Below are 14690 nucleotides of genomic sequence, written 5' to 3' on the forward strand. Positions count from 1 at the left end.
CATCAAGCAAAAAAAAGGAATCTCCATATAGCAGTGCTTATTTCCTTCTTAATATTTAATATAAATTTACGTATTGGTATGAAGATATTAAATATAAATTATATTTATATTAAAATTGTGTGAATTTATTCACTGCATATAAGAAAAAAAAAGAAAGTATTAGTACTTTTCAGATGTAACAATAGTTCCACCCCATTCGATTACTGTGAAACCATCACGTTTGAATGCTGGAAGTTCTTGGGGTTCGATGTCACACGTATTTTCTAAAGGAAGAGCTGCAAAGAAGACTCTGTTAATGTTATCTGGTTTCGGTTCGACGTTCATTGGACACATTTCGTCGAAGTTTTCGAACTGGAAGCATACTTTGATGTATTTATAACCGCAAAGCTTCGGACACCAATATGTGATGAAATCGCATATTTCTGTGTCGTTTAAGTTCATAGAATTAAGCTTATCCTCGAAGAAAGAGACACTCTCTTCGCCTTTGATAATGAATCCTTTATCCATATTGAGAATAGGATAAAAGAGCGTTTCCCAGAAGAGATATCTCAGCTTCTTTCCTCTGTGGATAATCTCTCCTGACGGAAGTGCTTTTACATTCCAAGTGTTCTCTTCGTCAAATGAAGGATAAACAAATGAAAATTCACCATTATTGATTTTGATACTTACCTTTGCATCGATTTCTTCCTTTGGATACAAATATATCACTGGTTTTCCACCACGCATTACTCGGGAAAGATAAATAGTAGAATCTCTTTGGATATCATAATCAATTAATTTGAAATTATCTTCTAAATGTCGTTCCCCACCATAATATAGGTCTTGATCTCGTGGGAAGATACCTTCACTATCACAAATCAGCAATTTAAGATCAAAGACTGTCGAGTTCCAAATATCAGCATAAAGTACTAGAGTTTTGACAGTTATCAGACGTATATAAATGCATTGGCCGCCCTTAAGATCAGATATATCATACTGAATTCTAACTTCATTTACTGAACCTCTTTGAATTTTGTAATAGTTTAATGTTCGATTATCATCCATAATGATTCCATTATAAGTCATTGTTTGATATTTTATTGGCCATCCCGTTTTACTGTAAAACTTTTCTTTTAATTTCTCTACTGTGATATTAAAATCATCAATATCAATAGGAACCTGAATTTTATTAAATGAAATCGCTATTCCATCATGAAGACAAAGGCGTGCACCCACATTATCTTTCTTTATAGGACTGAGATATTTTTCTAAAGTGCCGCTATTTGGCAATAAGAAATTTCCCAAATATAAAAGCTGCTTATTTGCTGGGATCCCTGATTCTTTTTGGAGTTTTAATTTAAAATCCTTGATTGTAGTATTCAAATTAATATTTTCAAATGGACAATATACTCCTATGAAAGAATTAACATAAATATTTATGAATTTATCCTCATCTTGGATTTGAGAATTTGAATTTTGCTGTCGAGTTTTATTTTGAGTAAATGAAAATACTTTATCAAGAATATTTATTCCCAGAATTGATGAGATAGTTGACGAGATTTTATCAACTTCTGCCTGAGTTGCTAATTCTGATTTACGCGCATGACCGAGCATCACCAGCATATCTGACTTGCCATGATATTTTGATAAGTTTGTAAATAAAGTTATGAATTCGTGTGGACTTAATTTTGCATTATCAAGAATGTTGCAAATATCTGGCGGTTTCCTTGCTGATAAGAATGTTTCATTATCAATATAGTTGGTGATGTTTTCACCAATTAGTTTCCAGTCAGGTTCCATGAATTATAAAAACTAAAATGTAAATTCTATAGAATAGTGAAAAAAATTGAATAAAAAATATGTTATGCTCAATCATATTTACTAACGTACTATTACATACCTTTTTTCGTTATCAATTTTTTTCCACCATTCAATTTTTTTTCCCACCATTCAATTTAGTGTGATTTAAAGTCGTCTGACATTTATAGTAATTTTGCTATTATAAAATTGATTCTATATTCATATTATGAAAAAAACGATCGTTTGACAAGCTGCGACTCAAGTATGAATATTTAATATGCTTTCAAAGATGATTTGTGAAAAATTTTCATAATGTATGTGCTTTTAATGTCCTCCGTTTGTTGCTAAAAAATCCGCTAGCTAAAAAACGGCTATTTCTCCTCAAAAATGGCAAATCTGGTAGTTATGGGTATCACCCCATCTAAAATGAGCTTTTTTTTGACACTGGAGTGTCAAATTCAATGTATTGGCTCAATGGTGAGGTTGATTCCAGACATCAATATGAGCAATTGAATCACATATGTGATCCCGTGTTTACCCATATGTATGTATTCAAATCACGAGAACATCATTTTCACTGCATGTCCTATGAAGAATATCTGGAAAGTTTTTGAGCTTTGTTAAAAAGACATTTCATTAAAAAATTCTAAATTTATATAATATGAGGCGAAAATATATTTTTCATGCTCATCCGTTCAATTTTTGCTCTTGTGGTATTAATCAACATTTCGCTACCAATAAGGATAGTTGGTAATCTACAGTAGATTTAAATAAATCTAAAAATTAATAAAAAAATTTTTGTTAACATATTTACAAAAATTTTAAAGAATATTATTAGTTTGGTTTCAATGCAGCAGCCAATTCTTCTTTCTGTGCATCAGAAAGATTTGTTGGCCACAAAATTCTTGTGTGAACAACAACATCACCGTATTCAAAATTATCATTATGAACAGGGAGTCCACGCTTTGGAATTCTGAAGTCTTCGCCGCATCTTAGTAGATCTTTGGATTCAACAATAAGTTTGGATCCGTCAATATGGTCGAATTCTCTTGTGAAGCCAAGGAGTGCTTCTTTAAGTGTGACGTTAACATTCATATGAAGATCGTAGCCATCACGTCTAAATAATGGATGCTTCTTGCTAGTGATCATAATTTCGATATTACCTGGCGCGTTTTCTTCTGAAGTATCTCCTTGGTTCTTATAGGTAACTATTGTGCCTTCTTTAGCTCCTCTTTCAACAAAGAGTCTAAGTGTTGTGTTTTCGCGTGTTGTTGGACGTCCACGACATTTTTCGCAGAAAAATCCCTCAGTTGGACATCTGCACATTCCTCTACGCGTTAACTTAATAGAATATTCGCGTCCTTTGTAAAAATCGATTAAATCTACAGGAAATTGTAATCGAATGGTTTTTCCAACACGTTTTACAGCTGCTTGCAGATCATTTTCTTCTGTAATAGGATTTCCATTAATGTCTAATTCTTTCTTTGGACTCTCATATATGTGAACACCTTGTTCACCATATAAATCATAAATTCTGCGTTTAAGCGGATCTTTCAGAGTTGCATATGCATCATTTACGTTTGTATATAAGACGGATATTTCTTCATTTCCTTTATTTTTATCTGGGTGATATTTCTGTGATAATTCTTTATAAGAAAGGTAAATTTCATTGGTAGTTGCATCGTGTTTGAGATGCAAAATATCATAGAAATCACGTTTTCCATTCCTAGTTACTGCAGACAGAGCAAAATAGGAAAGAAAACTTAACATTTTTTATATTGAAGATTTCTTGTCACTTTTGTGAATTTTTGAAGAATTTTCTGATGCATATCTCCTTTATTTCTCTTGTAAATTGTCTAAAACTATAACAATCATTTACTCTCAATGATAGTAACTATAGTCTCTGCATATCACGCATTATATATCAATTAGATATGAGAGGTATCACATTGGTGGAAATAGCTATGGATATGCTCAAATAACAAGTATGCACGCTTATCATATTCATGACAAGTCAATTACAAAGATTTGTGTTAATGAAATTGCAATATTTGCAATTTGAAAATCCACAATATATTTAGTTGCTAAATAATACTTAACAAATACAATATATGATGTGTTTAATCAATGATATTTCTTTTCAAAACTAATTTTGAATCGAGCATTGACTTTTTTGGACAACATACATTTGTAAATTGCCAATCGATAATATGTATTGTAATATACCATTTAAGGCTCAAAATCATTAATTCCTTAATAGAATCACTTTGAACTCCCAATAAAGTTATGAAAATCACTGCAGAAACTACAGCCACTATGGTATATGTAGTAAGAAGCATTTAACTAATGTCAATCATTAATATCTCTAGGATTTACTAAAAAAAATTGAGATTTTATATAAGTTATAAACATAATGTTTTATTGAATTACTGTATAATAATTTAGTTCTCATTTTTTGTTATTTACATCATTAAGGATTTCTACCGACCCATTGAGAATTTCTTTTGTTGCAATGGTCAAAAGGCCCTTATCCACGAACTCTAATGTAATTTCGAACTCCGTAATATCATGCAAAATAGCTTTGATTGGGTTATCTCTTTGTCTTGTTTGCAAATAGATTTCTGAGCCTTGGTCATAAATTTTTCCTTTAAATAAGAATGCATTATCAGCAAAAACAACGAGGTCATTCAGGTTAACTCCATTTTCTGCCAATATTGCCAATAAGTTTGGAACTTCGTCTTCAAACGTGCATTTTGGCGGCTGAACTCTTTGAGGAGGTATTTTCTTCTTGCCTTTATATGCTTTAGCTTTTTGAGAAATTTGCTCATATAATTCTTGTCTTTGAGGGTTGGCCTGGAGATAAGCTTCTAAATCGCGTTTATTGTTGCTTTCTAAACTATCAAATTGACTCATTAAATCTATCATTTGGTTTTCTTTATAATCAGAAAGTGATTGGTCAATTTCTTGTTTAAGAATTGCTTCATGCTTTTTTGTAACTTCTTTAAGTAGTTCGACTTGTACATTATACCAAGTATCTGCATTTTCTCGCCTCATTTTATGTATTTCCTCCATAATCTCTTTGACTTGTTGTGGATCTTTTAATATAGTCTCCATTTTTTTGAAATGTGACTACTGTCACTTTTCATGTTTTAGAAAGAAATATAATGTCAGGAAAATAGTATCGCATAATATTTTTATAATTTCCTAGATGGTTTTTAATTTATCTCAAATATTCAGAAGGAGACGGAATCGTTTATAAATAAATTCGTTATTATGAGTTTTGATGAAAAGTTCAATGCCGAATCACTAATTAAGCAGGTTCATAACTTTATAAGCGGAAATCAAGAACTATCTGCAGCAGCCAATCAATATCTAATCGATTTATCAAATAATTATAAAATTCAATTCACAAATTTATGTTCAACCATCTTAAATGATATAGAAGCAAACTCTCAAGACATAAATTTATTCATGGCAACTACTATTAAATCATTTTTCACTGAAAATTCAACTCGGACTAATGCAGAAATAGAAGATGAATGGTTTTCAGATACGGCATCACAGCTTAATCTACGAGATACAACCAAAAATGCTTTATTTTCTGCGCTTATTTCTCAAGATGAAGGATTACGAAATCTTTCTGCTTTTTCCCTCGCTTATATTTGTAAATTAGAGACAACAAACTTTGGATCACTCGAAACTAGATTCATAGAACTTCTTACTCCAACAGATACCCCTGAATATTATGTAATTGGAATCTATAACTTGTTTTGTCAGCTATTAGAGCAATCATTTCTTGAAAATACTATGGAATTGGATCCTCCACAGATCATTCCTTTCCTAATTGAAAGAGGATTTGATAGTTTAACTGATGAAAAACTTCAAATTACAACAAAAATGCAAATATTTCAATATCTCGATCTTATTACCGAGCATTATCCCCAAATATTATACAACCAGCAGTTTATTGACCACATTTTAGATTGTTCATTTAATATAATCCTATTTATAATGAATGATATTGAAGAAAAAGGGAAAGTTACTCAAATTTTGCATCTCATATACAATATATTTACAATTTACTATCATAAAGATGTCAATTCATGGAGCAAAATTTCAGAATTTCTTTTGATTTCATTAAATTGTACGGAAGAAGACCATGAGCATGAAAATCAGATTTACAATGAAAAAATAGTAAGAATAGAAGAAACTTTAAGACAAAAGAAAGCAAATTCTGAAGAAATCACAAAAGATGACAAATGGCTCCTTGATAGAGTCCAATTAGAAAATATACATGAACGAAAAATACCTGTTCTATTCTTTCTCCAAAACATTAGTGATTTTGAATGGAAAATACTGAAACAAAATCCAGAAAATTGTCACTTTTTTATTCAAGAAATTTGCGAAGAATTATTACCACGAATTTTGCATTTAATGGTTCCTTTTGACTGTGACAATGAAAACATAGAAGATATTGATGACCAAGAGCCATCATACTTTGCAACAAATGCTCTAAATTCTCTCGTGAAATGCTGTAAAGTCCAAATTTATCCAATTTTGGAAGAAATCATCAAAACGAAACAAATTGACAACGTTTTGGTATATCTAAACAGCATTTCTGCACTGACATTCGGTCCTCTTATGGAGAATACTGATAGATGGCTTATCGACATGGCTGTCAACGGAGAAATAAAAGAAATGGCAATGAAAGGAAACAAAAGAATTCAAGAAACAAGTTTGTATTCAATTTGGAGAATTCTGAAGACTCAGAAAATTCAGAATGATGATGATTTCCTGTCAGTTTTCGAGATATTAAAAGCTCATTGTGGAGAAGAATATTTGATACGCGTTCGATGCACAGATATATTAAAAGAGATACTCGAAATTTTGATGGAATCAAATAACGAACTTTTTGACAATGTTTTTGAAGAAACATACCAAATTACTTGTGATTTAGCAATGACAGGCACTGATGAAAGATATTATTTAATTGAACCTTTCAAGGTATTGGCAAATGTCATAGTTATGATGAATGAAACAGAAGAAAATTGTACAAAATTGTTGAATTTCACTCAAATTTGTGTGAAAAAAGTGACAGGAGAAGATGAAACACAAAAACCAACTATTTTTACGAAGACATGTTATGTTATATTGCTTGCATCACTATGTTCCAAGTTAAAGGACATATTAAGTGATCATGCAGAAGAGATTTTCTCTTGTTTGATGTCATGTTTCACTGAATATGATTTAGAATTGTGGTCAGACACTGTTGCAGCAATTTCTTTCTTGATTGATAAGAACAAAGTGAGCTCAAGTCATTACAATAGGCTTTTGGAATGTTTTGAAGTTGTAAGAGATAATAATGACAATAAGTTGAAAATTGTCATGTTAAGATTAATTGGAAAATATATTTCTTTGTCTAATCCTTGTTTATCTGATGATTGTTTAATGTTTTTAGAGAAACTAGAAAATATCGTTCAGGCAGAGAATTATAGTCCTGATGTAATGATTGGTGTCTTATTCGCTTTACAACAAATTTCGAAGTATTTTTCATTTCCAAAAGATGATGTACTGGAGAAAATTATACTAATCATCCATAAAATTGGTGAATATATACCTGTAAATGATCCTGAAAAGTTTGAAACAGTTGGAACCCTAATTTTGGCAATATTTAATATATTAATTGTCAAATTAGCAAAACTTAAGCCAGATTTTGCTAAAAATAATTACAATGATATGGGAACATTCATTTTATATTTGTTTAATAATGGTATTACAAGTAATAACGTGATGTTTGGCTGCGTAAACTTATTAAGGGCAATTGGAAGATATGTTGGTAGGAAAGCAAATGTATTCTTAAATAAGAGAAGCTTCATTCAGATTCTTGACTTTGCAGACAATTCAGATGATGCAAATCTGAGGAAATTGTCTGAGGATACAAGGCACTTCATAACTTCGCTTTAGAGATTGTATTTATTGTTTTATTTTATAAATAGATAACCTTTCTAGAAATATATTTTTAAGTTTACCGAGATTTGACCTTTTTATTTGTCCAGCATATCACAATTAATCAGTATTTGCAGATGATTGTAGGAAATCTCCTTAATATTAACAATCGATCAAATGCCTTTAATTTGTTTTTGAATTCCGCTCTTGTTTCATTGTTTTTTAAATAGTCCTTATTTCATATAATTTTTATATACTTTTTAAGTGTTATTACAAATTCAATTACTCATTCAAAAAAATCAATACATAAAAGTGACAAAAATTTTATGAATCAGAAAAATTAATCACAACAATATAAAGTACATTAAATGGCTGCTTGATTTTAAAATTCTTCATTTTCAATGGATGATTCATTTAAAATTTTTAATGCTTTTTTCTTTACTTTCCACATCGTTATGTTCTCTGCAATGCAAGAATAACAGAAATTTTGGTGTTGACTGGTTTGCCATGTTCAAATTGCCACCAATTAAAGATAAAAATCCAAATCATGCAACTGGAATGGCGTTTTTCTACACAGACCCATCGACAAGCCTAGCTGAGGCTACATCAGATGTAGGTTCTAAAAATGGTAATCCCCTTTACTATACGCTTTCACCAATGTATTCTAAAGATTCTGAAATTGGTTATATGCTAATTTCTGATCAACCTCCTCACAGAATTACAAATCCATCTGACACATATGCTCATAAGAAAGGAGTTCTAATATACGACAAAGATAACGGACTTTATCTTGAGCATTCTGTTCCAAGGTATCCAAATGACCCTCAAGTAACAACTGAGTATTCATACCCTGATACAGGAACAAATTTCGGACAGTCAATGCTATGCACATCATTGACTCATGAACAAATCAATGATTGGGCCTATGGAATGTTGATTGAGCGTGGATATGTCGTTTCTTACAATGCACCTTCATTTACAGATCTCAAAATGCCTAACCTTCGCAAAGTTATCGATGGCGAATGGATTGAAAAGGAAGTCAAAACAAAAGTTACAGATATTCAATTGAAGACACGTTCCTTTAAACTTTTCTCTAAATGCAGATTCTGGGGACTTGATTTATACCACGATTTGATTGCCCCGACCTTTTCTACAAATGTTATTTCTGAAACATGGGCAAGAGGTACCGGAACGATGACATCTAACTGTACAGGTGCATACAAGGCAAATAACATATTAACAGTAAGTCTGGGTGATGTTTCATGGTCAAGAATGAATGATCACTCAAAATGGGCTGTTGCAGGGGATTACGTATGTATTGGTGGTATAAATCGCCAGGATAAGCAACTTGAACGTGGCGGCGGCACATGGTGCATGAAAGACGCAAATTTTGCTACATTAATGAGAAAGAGTGCTTCAGAAATTGAGCAATGCCCATAAAGTCATTTTGTATTATTTTGATCAATAATGACAAAGTTTTTTTGTAAAGTTTTCCTATTTATTAATGTAATATCTTCATTTTTTGTTTTCTAAGATTTAGATTAAGAAGGTTTCAGCTTTTATTGCTTATGTATTTGTTATTTTAAGTATTACGCATTCAATTTGTCAGCTAAATATGTTATTTCAGTTTTAATAGCAGGATCAGCATAGTTTTTATATAGATATTTACTGCCAATTGTCATGTTATATTGAGAGTTAATCTGTTTACTTCAATATTCGAAATTGAATGACGAATTAGCATTATGATAGCTTTACTTGAATAATAAGTCATGACTTTAAAGGAATCAAGATACAATACGAACAAAATAATACAAAATAACAGCGAATTCTTTATCACTGGGTTAGATTTTAAATTCTAAAAAATATTTTCTATATAAATGATTAAAGTCTCTTTAGAAATGAGAGAATTTAGAATGCTTCAAATAGTAATCTAGTAGATAGAGAAAGAAGTTTTATTTTTATTTGAATTTTTGATCGATATGATCAGCACCACTTACAGTTTTTCCTGTAAGAACAATACTCATGAAGTCATTCATTCCGACTTCTAAGTTCTCCAAAACAAAAGATGGTTGCTTGAAAACTTTATCTTTTTGGGATCCTGTGTCAACAGCAACTGCTAAAGCACCTACATCAAGAGCTGCTTGGACATCTTGCATCGCATCTCCAACATGAACAACTCTATCGATCTTTCCATATAATTCTTTGGCTTTATCAATAACTGATTGTAAAATATCTGCACGATTAGGATGTGAACCTAATCCACCAAGTCTGCGGTCGAAATATTGTGCCATATTTGTCTTTTCAAGCTTTGTCCATCCGATTCCTGGAATATTACCTGTGCAGAGACCAATAATAACATTGTCATGCTTGCTAAGGTTCTCTAAAGCCTTATATACGCCTGGATAAACAATTGTATTTCCTGTATGAATTTCTTTGAATTTTTCTGTTGCAATGTCATAAAATTTGTAAACTTCTTCAGGTGTAACTTCTTTTTCGTTAGCGGCCTTCATGATACACTCAGTAACAATCTTGTAATCCGAATATCCAGCGAAGTGTGTTTTGAGAAATTCGCTTGGACAAAGATTGATGCCGTATAATACATTTAAAGCATGCTTCATGGAATCTCTATGATCTTGGCCATGATTTCCTGCAAGCATTAATGTTCCATCAATGTCAAATGTGACAAGGATTTTTCCTTCCATTTTTTTGGTGTAAATTTAGTCACTTTTTAACCATTTGAGAGTTTATAAAATTTTTTCAGAATTTTTTTTTACTGGAAATGGATGATTTAACACCAATAAGTATTCAAGGAATGCCAAATTACGGAGAGCTAAACCTAGAGAATCCCGCAATGTCTAATCTTCCCCAAGCAGAAAAACTAAAAATTAAAAGACCTCCTAACGCATTTCTCCTTTTCTGTCGAGATAAAAGGCAAGCTGCTCGCGGCGAAAATCCTGATTTAAAGAATGTTGATGTTTCTCAAGTTCTTGCTGAACAATGGAAAAATTTAGCGGATACTGAAAAATTATACTACAAAGCTCTTGCTGCAGAGCAACAGAAATTATTTAAAGAAGAAAACCCTGATTATCGATATGAAAAAGCAAAAGCTAAGCAACTCATGAATAAAATGAAATTACGCCCCGAGTTTAAACAAATAACAAATGTTTTAGATGTTAAAACATTACTTGCTATGTCCGTAGAAGATGTGAAGGCTTATATGCTCTATCTTTCGAGTCAAGTTCTTCCAACTGCAAATCAAGCAACCGAGCAGATCCAACAGAACTTCCAGCTTGATAATTTTCAAGCCAATCAGCAGCAGCTCCCACCTTTATAACTCCATTCGTACAGTCCAAATAATTTTTATTTCAAATTTATATTTCTAATTAAGTATGTTTATATTTGTCTAATATTTTGTTTATTTTAAACAGTATAGAATCGTTTTAACCTCTTTTTTTAAAAATCAAATAAGGTTTCTCACTTTTAGAGTATGAATTGTTGACTGTGATATTTAGAAGCATAACAAGCACTCTTCAATTAATAATTCCTCATAGAAGTTTCGCAAAATATATAGGTGATATTAATTATTCGAGATAATTACTTCATCTGATCTATATATTCTTACCATATGAATCAGATAGAGTAATATAATCAATACTAATAGCAGATATTTGGAAGTATACGATTATTATATAGTCATCTATGAAAAGTTTTTTCACTTGAAGTCATAGGAATCAGTTGAACATATCTTTAATTTGAGCACTTCATTCTTAGTCACCAAGAATGAAATGCCATTCACAGCTGAAGCAAATATCGATATTTGCTCACTCATTTATAAGCAAAAATAATACCTAATTATTTGGTGCGGATTGACTTGGTCTAAAAACAATAAACAACAACTTTATTACATATAAAATACAAACAAATAACAAAAAAAATAATAATAAAATTACCATGGAAGGAAGATAATTTCATTAGTATCTGATGCATACTTATTTGCATTATCATGCATATTCCACAGTGGGAATACTGATTTATATTTAGCTTTTCTGTGAAAGCTCGAAAAATTAATTAAAATTGAATGGGGTTGTAAAACCGAAATTCTAATTGAATAAAGGCTTCCACAGAGAGAAGTTGCTACTGCAATGTCGGCGGCTGTGTCATGGCCATTCATTAAACAATCATTTGCAATTGTAAGTAAACCTCTAAAATTATTAATAGAAGCAGCAACAGACAGCGACTGAAACTCTTTCAGATCCAAACAATAGAGTCCTCCAATGTCTAACTGCTTCGAAAGAATAGTTGATTCGGCTTCTATCTCAGAAAACAAAGAATTAAAGCCATAAATCTGCAATCTTGATAGTAAATCAAATAATGAATATGGGCTAAGGCGCATTCCATAAGATAAATTAACAATAAAAAGATGTAAAATATAAATATATATTAAAAGCGTTTCTCCACACACAAAATGAACTTTTGCGTTTGGATATGTAATTCCTAACTTAATAAAATCTAAAAAAGTAATAAATAAACGAGATGTCTGTTCAAAATCGCGAAAAGAAGTTGAATTTCGACTTAAATTTGTTAGTATTGAAATAACTAAGTTAAAATCTGAGTAATCGAATGGGTGAAATTCGAATTTTTCTGGTGAAAGATGAAAATCAAAATCAAATTTGAGTGGAATTTCCGTAAATTGACGAATTGTTTCACGAAGACTATGTAAGAATTTCAATCTAAAGTTTATTACAATCTGTTGTTGTGACGAAGAGTAAGTTCCTGGGTACTTAGCCATTGTAACTAAATCATAGTCAGTGCAATTGTCTTCATCTGCTAAAGAATCAAGTTTGTTACCGCAAGGATTAAATCTAGTGCCTTGTGCCACGTATTCTTCTGTTCCATCTTCATCATCTGATGGGACTGTCATTGAGCCAAGGGCACCAAACATTAACAAGTAGTGGGTTCGATTAAACACTGTATTTCCAACAATACTTTCTTCGAGAAATAAATGCTGAGGTCGTAATCGGTAACTTGTTTTTCCTCGACCGACAAAATCATTTTGACGTGATTTTGTAAGACGCTTTTCTGATTCTGATTCTTCATGCTTAGTCTTCTGAATAAAACTAAGTGAAAGTGTTGGGATCAAAAACCTGGATAAATCAATTGAAGATTTCATTACTTCAACAGAGCCGGATTTTGTTAATACACCCTTATAACTGTTGCTTCTTGGTAATATAGATGTAATTTGGTATTCTGTCAAATTGCTAATGGATGAATTTTTTGTTGAAATCTGTGTAATAACTAATGGATCGGATAGATACTTCCCAATGATGCCGGAACTTAATGCAAACTGATCTTCTGAAAGTAAAGTTTGCCGAACTTCATCCATTTTTTGAAAGAAAAAAATTAAAAGAGTAAAAAAAAGTTCCATAAGCTTTAATTATCTACCTTACTAACGCATTTAATATGAAGTTACTCATTACGGCAAGAAGTGGCGTGGTTTGTCCAAGCCCCTGTGGTAACTTGGTACATGTTTTTTTCAATCTTTGGAAGTCCTAATGCAATCGTGCTGGATAATGAAAATTGAGAAAAATCATTCCTATCTATGAGTTGAAATTGTGACTTACATTGATGAATATGTTTTATTGCGCATAAAAATGCTACACCATAATGGTTCTATTACTTTTCTTTTGATTGATTCGAAATTTAAATTGATTACTTCTTTTTCGCGTAATATCTTAGAATTTGTTTTCTCTCTGGCATGGACTCTCATTACAATATATTGCAAGTTGTTTTGAAGTAATTGAATATTTAGAAGATAGTCATTTTGATATAAATTCATCATTTAATGGGATGAATGAATAGAGCAGCAAATTTGAAATTATGTGCATTATTTAAAATTGTAAAAATTTTAGCCAATTTCATAAAAATATTAAAAAAGATGTAAAAAAAATTAAATTTCTAAAATATTTTTTTTGAATTATGAAAATGATATTTTGAAATTCAAACAACATAAGCTAAATTAGAGTTGTTAGATTCCCGACGATAGGTGTCTTGGAAGATTTGCCTGGTGCCATCATAGTGTCTTTAAATCAAAAATTTTATTTTGGAGTTAGTTTTATTGATTTTTCAATAAAAAACATTTCGAAAACAAGAAAATAAAACGATAAAATATTTATATTTTATATAAGGATCTTATATATTTAAAATAAATATCATTTTATTTTTTTCATTGGTGTCTGTCAAACCATAATACACTATTCAAAAATTCAATGTGTCTTGCGGTTTCAAAAGACACCTTCAAATTGAACGATAGCACAGACACTATTGAATTTTACCCATTGTATTTAGTTTTTACCCTTTTTATTTTTAAGAATTAATGACTGAAACAGCCGTTTTGCTATGACCTCAATCACTTTTATTTATTATTTTAAATATTATTTAATTTTATTATTTGAATAGGCCAACTTATATTTGAGAAGCTCAATTTGAGACCACTTAATACATTGAAATATCATAAATATTGAAATATTAAAAAGTGTATTTCAAAATATTGAAATTATAAAAATTTATAATACTGAAATTGAGACAAATTAATAAATTCAATGTGTTTTTTTTGAAATAACTCTCAAATATTTTTTTTGTTTATTTAATGATGAATAAATATGATTGATTTAGTCAATCATAAAAACTAATTTAAGTTTAAAATAATGAAAGGATAATTTGATCGTTTTTTAAAATACAATTATTTTTGATGATTTGCAAGAATCTTTGAAAAGAATATAATATAGGTTCTATTTTTGTAAAACTTATCCAAATCATGTATTACATAAATTACGATTAAAACGATGAAAGAACCAAAAAGTGTGTTTTGTGTTTTGTTGTTGCGTGTTGGATGCGGGATCCTGTTATTTCCGAAATCGACAAAAAATTTGGAAATTTAATTTCCGAAATCGAAATTATATTAATGT

The 14690-nt window shown here is 30.7% G+C and overlaps 8 protein-coding genes across 8 annotated transcripts; 3 read left to right on the forward strand and 5 right to left on the reverse strand.

The window, feature by feature from the left end:
• Positions 1-123: 123 nt before the first annotated feature.
• TVAGG3_0082800 (cellular macromolecule catabolic process) lies at positions 124-1803 on the reverse strand (the record flags this gene model as incomplete). The annotated part of the gene is made up of 1 exon (XM_001311169.2): positions 160-1779. One exon carries the CDS (start codon positions 1777-1779, stop codon positions 160-162), a length of 1620 nt encoding a protein of 539 aa, XP_001311170.1.
• Positions 1804-2447: 644 nt separating this feature from the next.
• TVAGG3_0082810 (protein folding) lies at positions 2448-3555 on the reverse strand (the record flags this gene model as incomplete). Its single annotated transcript, XM_001311170.1, has 1 exon — positions 2614-3549. One exon carries the CDS (start codon positions 3547-3549, stop codon positions 2614-2616), a length of 936 nt encoding a protein of 311 aa, XP_001311171.1.
• A 627-nt stretch (positions 3556-4182) lies between these two features.
• TVAGG3_0082820 (uncharacterized protein) lies at positions 4183-4997 on the reverse strand (the record flags this gene model as incomplete). The annotated part of the gene is made up of 1 exon (XM_001311171.1): positions 4228-4893. One exon carries the CDS (start codon positions 4891-4893, stop codon positions 4228-4230), a length of 666 nt encoding a protein of 221 aa, XP_001311172.1.
• A 55-nt stretch (positions 4998-5052) lies between these two features.
• TVAGG3_0082830 (armadillo (ARM) repeat-containing protein family) lies at positions 5053-7757 on the forward strand (the record flags this gene model as incomplete). Its single annotated transcript, XM_001311172.1, has 1 exon — positions 5053-7743. One exon carries the CDS (start codon positions 5053-5055, stop codon positions 7741-7743), a length of 2691 nt encoding a protein of 896 aa, XP_001311173.1.
• Positions 7758-8107: 350 nt separating this feature from the next.
• Positions 8108-9195, forward strand: TVAGG3_0082840 (deoxyribonuclease II protein; the record flags this gene model as incomplete). The annotated part of the gene is made up of 1 exon (XM_001311173.1): positions 8152-9165. One exon carries the CDS (start codon positions 8152-8154, stop codon positions 9163-9165), a length of 1014 nt encoding a protein of 337 aa, XP_001311174.1.
• A 488-nt stretch (positions 9196-9683) lies between these two features.
• On the reverse strand, positions 9684-10427 carry TVAGG3_0082850 (HAD-hyrolase-like family; the record flags this gene model as incomplete). The annotated part of the gene is made up of 1 exon (XM_001311174.1): positions 9684-10427. One exon carries the CDS (start codon positions 10425-10427, stop codon positions 9684-9686), a length of 744 nt encoding a protein of 247 aa, XP_001311175.1.
• A 77-nt stretch (positions 10428-10504) lies between these two features.
• TVAGG3_0082860 (positive regulation of mesenchymal stem cell differentiation protein family) lies at positions 10505-11059 on the forward strand (the record flags this gene model as incomplete). The annotated part of the gene is made up of 1 exon (XM_001311175.2): positions 10505-11059. One exon carries the CDS (start codon positions 10505-10507, stop codon positions 11057-11059), a length of 555 nt encoding a protein of 184 aa, XP_001311176.1.
• A 612-nt stretch (positions 11060-11671) lies between these two features.
• TVAGG3_0082870 (uncharacterized protein) lies at positions 11672-13836 on the reverse strand (the record flags this gene model as incomplete). The annotated part of the gene is made up of 1 exon (XM_001311176.1): positions 11672-13108. The coding sequence occupies one exon, from the start codon at positions 13106-13108 to the stop codon at positions 11672-11674; it is 1437 nt and encodes a 478-aa protein (XP_001311177.1).
• Positions 13837-14690: the final 854 nt, after the last annotated feature.

Source organism: Trichomonas vaginalis, chromosome IV (assembly GCF_026262505.1).
Source record: "Trichomonas vaginalis G3 chromosome IV, whole genome shotgun sequence".
Lineage (NCBI taxonomy): Eukaryota > Parabasalia > Trichomonadida > Trichomonadidae > Trichomonas > Trichomonas vaginalis.